This window comes from Amphiura filiformis, chromosome 4 (genome assembly GCF_039555335.1).
Source record: "Amphiura filiformis chromosome 4, Afil_fr2py, whole genome shotgun sequence".
NCBI lineage: Eukaryota > Metazoa > Echinodermata > Ophiuroidea > Amphilepidida > Amphiuridae > Amphiura > Amphiura filiformis.
In genome coordinates this window covers 51,889,999-51,896,964 of record NC_092631.1, presented here as the reverse complement: position 1 = coordinate 51,896,964, position 6,966 = coordinate 51,889,999, and the positions used below count along the sequence as shown (strand labels likewise).

The 6,966-nt window shown below is 38.0% G+C and overlaps 1 protein-coding gene across 1 annotated transcript; it reads right to left on the bottom strand.

Moving 5' to 3' along the window:
- Nucleotides 1-557: 557 nt before the first annotated feature.
- LOC140150251 (uncharacterized) lies at nucleotides 558-1,925 on the bottom strand. Its single transcript, XM_072172254.1, has one exon. It carries the CDS (start codon nucleotides 1,923-1,925, stop codon nucleotides 558-560), a length of 1,368 nt encoding a protein of 455 aa, XP_072028355.1.
- Between the last annotated feature and the right edge of the window lie 5,041 nt (nucleotides 1,926-6,966).

The following is a 6,966-nucleotide window of genomic DNA, read 5'->3' as shown; positions in this document are numbered from 1 at the left end:
CCGGACGTTGCACACATCGATGAATGGACTCAGGCTATGCTTCTGATCTCTTTTGGTATTCTTGTCTCAGATGTCAACGCTGACAAACGAGAGTATGGTGCACGCAGTGACTACCTCGATTAAAATTAGGTTATATTGATCATAGTGTATTGTAGGAATGCCTTTAAGCCTCCTCTGCACGTCCGATTGATTACCTTCATGCATGTTGGTAACTATATAGTGGACAAATTCCAAAAGCTGAGTCTTGCATGACCTGCGGTCCCTAAAACCGTGTTGCAGTGCGTAAACGATGTTGTTACGACTCGCATGGTTCATCACTACTACAAATCACATGTTCAATTACTTTGGAGGCAATGCAAGTTAAACTGATTGGGCGATAGTTAGCTGGATCATACTGCTGTCCCTTTTTGAAAATGGGTGACACGTTCGCATGTCTCCAGTCAGATGGCACGTTACCCTCGCTGAGAGATTTACGGAAAATTCTGGTTAGAGGATCCGCGATGATACTTGAAAGCTCTTTCAAGACTCTGGGGCTAACATTATCTGGTCCAGCTGCTTTACCAGGTTTGAGATTTTTTTAACAGCTTCTCAACACCAGGAACCGTGATATTAATAGACGGCATAGATATGTAGCTCGAATTAGATGGAGTGAAATTAAAGTCTGACTCTGATTGAAACTGGCGATTCAGAGTCTCAGCCTTCATCTTTGAGTCGGTGATCAGTCTACCAGCCACTTTCAGCGGTGAAATGTTACTGAAGTCAGAGTTTTTATGCTTGATAAATGTCCAGAATCTCTTTATGCTGCTGTAATCGCTGCGGTCCGAGTCTTGCGGGGTTACGATATCTTCAACGTACTGCCAGTAGGAACGTCGCAGATCTCTCTGCACCTCCTTCTTCAGTCTCAGAAACCTGTGCTCGTCTTTCATTTTACCATACTTCTTGCTAGCTTTGAATGCTTTATCAATTCTCCTAATCTTCCTCTTCAACTCGAGACTAATCCAAGGTTGTGAGTCCCTAGACTTGGTTCGTCTGTGAGGAATGTAAGATTGGATACCCTTGCTCAAATCATCGCGAAACAATATCCACAGCTCTTCAGTAGATGAAGACAATTCAGCAGCCGAGATACGATCAGCTAAGTTGGAAGCAAATCGGCGAAAGCCATCCCAGTCCGCTTTACTATATAAAGGAACATAGCGAGGAATTTGTTTCTTTCTTGTTGGATTAATATCAAAGTCAATGTTGACCGCTTCATGGTCACTAATACCAGGTAAGACCTGAGTTCTATTAATCTGATGAGGACGGTTAGTCATAATCAATTCAAGTGTGTTGTCTCCACGGGTTGGTTCCTCAACCATTTGAGTGAGACCGTTGTCAGCTAAAATATCTGCAAAGGTATAATGAAGATTCACATAAGGTGTTTTGGGTGCTGCTACTGTGTTTTTGGATGATCTTTTGCAGCACAGAATCAAGGTCTTCAACGGTTGCAACATCGTCAAGCTTGGGCCGGTAATAGCCTCGAAGAAAAAGGACTTGCATCCAGTAATGTTAATTTTCACCCACACTGACTCAATGTCATCACACTCCAGTGATTCAATTCCTCTCGTGAGCTGATAGTCACTATTCACTGCAACAATAACGCCACCGGCATGGGTTCTTCTGTCACGACGGTGCACTGTAAATTGGGAGTTGAAGAATTCTGAGTCTGCAATGCTGCTATCAAACCATGTCTCAGTTGCAATTACAATGTCAGGCTTAGTGCTGTCCATAAGGTTGTATAAAGGACACTTCTTCCTACAAAGCGATTGGCAGTTCACATCAAGAACACGGAGGGGTCGATGCACAGCTGCAGGTTTAGGTTTAGGCTTCGATAGCGAGGAGATGGCTTTGGGTTGCATGTCGAAGTCTTGCAAAGAGTCTAAACTCATGCTGCTAGAGTCAATATCTGCGAGGCAGCTATACCTATTTTCAGACTGAAGGTCATGGAGGTCAAAGAAGGTAGTACTATGATTCGGTCCATCGCAAACCAGACATGTCCATGAGCCGTCGGATCTAACAAGGTAGTCGTCCTGGGGTGTACTCAGTACAAATTTTTTGTTTTGGGTTTTTTTTTTCGGAAAACAGCCCAATTTTTCCTTAATCTAATCAAAATTTTCAAACTTTTCCCAAAATTTTAGGAAAATTTGTAAAAACTAAGACAATTTTGGGTAAATTCGGCCGAAAATTTTGACTTTTGGTATATATCAATGGGTCCAAATTTCTTGAAAAATTGGTATATTTATGGGTCTACTTCCAAAATCTCAGCGGCACGTCCCTACCAAAACCAAACTTGAGTACCCCCCGGGGTAGTCGGATGTTGAATCACCTACTGCCTGGCAATCAATATTGTACCAGGTCTCACAGTCAACATGTTCACACATTAGTCCCTTCTGATCCCATGTAACTTGTTCTCTGCAAGAACCACAGAAATACACAGTTTCTGTCATATCTGGAGTTATGATTATACGCATCCGCACTTACGTCTGATTCACTAGTCACAGACTGGTTACTAGTGTTAGCTGGTGGCCCAGGGTTACACTCTATGTCACCTGACAAAAGGAGGCACGATAACAAAATAGAGCGGTTGATGTGATTGTTTAGTCTTGATACAGGTGATGCTGATGCTGTACTGAATTATTTTTGCACAGCAAAAACTGGGAATGATCAGATTCAGTACATGTGTTCAGTTTATATGAAATTTGGTGATGACATTCCATAATTTCAAATAGTTCATCAATATGCACCAATGTAATTGTGTCAAAGCCCAAGAATCTCACCGGGAGCCATGTTGTTTTTGCTTGGGAGTCTACATCTGCCACGCCCATCATGGAATGGCGAGGATGGGCTGATACCTTTTTGCCAAGTATGATACAACAAACAGGAGAAACAATTGATACAATACATAGTTCTGTTGCTTTCTTGGGTTTTTGAGCGTTGGTCTCATTGTTAACAGTGATCACGAATAATTTATTTAAGAAAGTTCAAAATGGCCGCCAAGTCAATCAAGGCAATATCATGCAAAGCAGAGGTAATGATGAGGCTTGAAATTGAAGTTAAAACGAGCTGCATTCATTTAAAAGTGCACCAAAATATGAAGAAATAAGATACATACATAATACGTTAGTCGCAAATGTCACAAAGCAATCATAAGTAGAGATGAAAATACATAAAAAATGACACGAAGAACTCGGTAAACATCGGTATCACAAGGTATGCCAAGGTTGTTGAATTCGGCTGGTTGAGTTCGAAGCTGAATGTCGTCGAATCAATATCACAAAATATCATCAAAAACCAACACATACTCACCAAAATAATAAAAGTTGTTAAAAGTCAAATATATGACGTTAAAAAAGCCACACGCTTGCTAATTTGTTTTTGATCTTGAGTTTGGAAGATATAATTCGCCTTTCAGGCAGTTATCTGCTGTAGCCTATTCTTAATTGGTACTTTCCATTGTAGTAACAAGAAAAATATTTGGCTTCAGCGTTCAGTTTATTCATTTGTTTATCAAATTGAACTTAACCTGTACGGTGACCAAGGGCACGGTAAACATTAATGTGATTATAAAGATCGTTTGAGCTAATTTGTTTTGACCGTGAGTTTGGAAGATATATTCGCCTTTCAGTTAGTTATCTGCTGTATTCTTAATTGGTACTTTTCATTAATTGTAGTAACAAGAAAAATATTTGGCTTCAGCGTTCAGTTTATTCATTTGTTTATCAAATTGAACTTCACCTGTACGGTGACCCAGGACACGGTAAAAAATATAATGAAAAAATATGATTTATAAAGATCGTTTGAGCTAATTTGTTTTTGACCGTGAGTTTTGAAGATATAATTCGCCCTTATCTGCTGTATACTTAATTGGTACTTTCAATGTTGGCGACAAGAAAAACATTTGGCTTCAGCGTTCAGTGTATGCTTGTTAAAATATGCGGTAAGACAAGATAAAATAATAAAAAATTATACATCGGTGAAGAAAAACATGCATTTCTTAAAATTTCAACCAAACATATGTATATTTTGAGTAAAAGTTGCATTTATTGAACTTGGTTGAATGTGACGACCAGTGGGTGGCTTATACGGGGGTAATTGCCAAGACCCTTGTGCCCTGAGATGTCCATGTCCAGAGAAAACAGACGAATTTTCGTTTTGGTCAATATCTTTCTATTACGACTGCTTAAAAACTCCCTTTAAAATCAATTGAATTTAAATAGGCACACACAAAGTATGATTCCATCCATCTATTCCTTCAAGTAAACTCAACAGACTTCACCTTGACTAAGTAACATAATGAATGGAAACGAGTTCCAATAATCGTCATTAACAACGTGAATGTTTTGGTATCGTAGCAAACGAGAAGAGACGCGTGTCAAGTTCGTGATTTTAGAATTCAAAAGTAAACGTTGATTGGTTTATATGTAATTGGCGTAAGAAAATCTGGAAACCGAAGTTCAACTCCAACGTATGTGCGCTAAAATTGGCTATTTAAGTAGAAATACCGCGGTCGTGTGGACAGCATTACCGTGTATAGGTTCTTTACACTGGTATTTATCAATTTGATTGATGTCGCATTGCGAGGTGTACCTGGCTCGTCGACTTTTGCACCAAATGTTATCGCTGCGCACTATTAACAATGATTAAGAGAACAAATCCATCACAATATCGGATTGGATTCTGATGAACAAGGATGTACGCATGCGATTTCTAGTTGCTACGTTATACAAAAATCCTACATCGGGCTTTACGCAGGTAACTACTGAATCACTCTTGGTAAATACATTGTTGGAATACCGCGAACCTATCGTAGTAAATTTGACAGAAACCGTCGATTAATTGTATTTTGATTATAATCATTGTTTTTTATAGTCTGATTTCCGAAAAATGGATAACGAAACGTCTACAAATTCGGGAGCAAGCCGAGTTACGGAAAGTGACGGTTTTACCGTGACTAATATTCTACATATCATTATCGGAATAATTGGGGTGTTTTGTAACACCATGATATGGACAGTAGTGTTCAAATTCTCTCCATCAAAAACCAGCCGTGTCAACTTATTCATTCTAAATCAAGCAACAGTCGATCTATTTTCTTCGTTACTCTTGATCATATTCGGCATTGCTATTGATCCAAATGCACATCCAGGTCCGCTTGGTGTTTTCCTATGCCTTCTCTGGGCACCAGGATCCGATCCTCTTCTGTTTATGTCTTTTGCCATCTCTACGTATAATCTTACTATAATGTCTGTGGAAAGATTCATAGCTGTTATGTATCCTGTACAATATAGGCGGATCTTCAATAAACGATTTTGTATGATGGTAATTATAATCACATGGATTGTTGCTCCTATTGCAGAATATATGTTTCCTATATTTAAGAATACTGTTGAAGACGGACAATGCACAATTAAATCAACTTGGACACCTGAGGTTGCCTTAATTGTAGGTGTCTTTCTGTTTCATTGGGAATTTGTTATTCCATGTTGTATAATGTCGACCGCGTACTTAAAAATCATAAAAAAATAAAAAAAAAAAGAGCTCCTTGTTCATCCGGGAAATGTAGGTGAAAATAACAATGGCACATTGCGAGGAAGAGACACGAGCAACCATGTGAAAAATTCCATCAAAGCTCGCAAAAATGTTATCTATACGTTCTTTTCTTTGTTCATTATCTACGTGATTTGTTGGGCGCCGAATCAAATTACATTTCTTCAGTTCAATCTTGGTGGACCTCTCGACCCAACCGGGACATGGTTTCATTTCACTGTGATCTGGGCATTCTTCAATACTTTTTCAAATACTTTTGTCTTTGTGTTTAGACATAAGCAATTTCAGAAAGGATTGAAGAAACTTTTACGCTGCAGCTGGACTGAAACACAACAAGAAGAGACCATAATGACCGCTCCGAGTGTAATGAATTGATTTGATTGGTGGAAGTCTTCAAAAGTTGCTATATATTGAATAAAATATCATTACCATAGGATGTCTTTTTCTTTTAAAGAGGCTGTGACAGAGGTCACAAAGAATCAGATGAAAGAAAAATGTCTTATATTTACAGGTTGGGTACTCAATGAAGATTACCGAGCAGCAATTTACAGACAAAACCTATTAAAATAGAAATAAAAGACATTTTATGACCACTTAACAGATATTGAACTGGGATGCAAATTTAATTCAGGATCCTTAATTACATCACTTAATCATGATTGTTTTAGTGTTTTGACTTTAACCTTTTCAGATAGTAATTAGTACGTGAAAAACTTGTTTGCACAAGACTGGAAAAACAATCGAGGCATGAATTAAAAATCTGACAGAGAGCACTGATATGCGTGTTCATATTGTATGTTAATGATATCATAAATACTACCTCTGTTCTAGAATTTGTTTTGTTTGCAGATGACACTACTATTATTCGCATCCAGAAATTATATCTAAATTTGATCTCATCAACAAGGAACTAGAAGAGGTCAATAATTGGTTTAAAGCAAATAAGCTGTCTGTAAATGCAAGCAAGACAAATTATATGCTACTCGGTACAAGTCGAAAAAACCTGTATTTATAATGATAGTGTTAACATTGTATTGGATAACACACATTTGGAAAGAGTTAAAATACAAAAATTTCTTGGAGTAACAATTGACGAGAATCTGACATGGAAAAATTATGTCGATAACATTGCAAAAAATATATCCAAGGGTATAAGAATCATTAACAAAATTAAACATTTTGTACCTGAGCATATTCTATTCATTATATTATTGTACACTGATACTTCCTTATATTAATAACAGTATTATAGCACGAGGCAGCACCAGGGGCGTAACCAGCTTTCTTGGTCAGGGGTGGCAAAATAAAATTTCGAGGGCACAGACAAAAAATAAATTGCAGTTGCATCATACATACCGGTACATAACCGTTTTTGTTTTTAGA

Bases quoted from the DNA above. Each gene is read 5' to 3' on its own strand.
- LOC140150251 (XM_072172254.1), bottom strand. From the start codon at position 1,925: ATGAGTTTAGACTCTTTGCAAGACTTCGACATGCAACCCAAAGCCATC.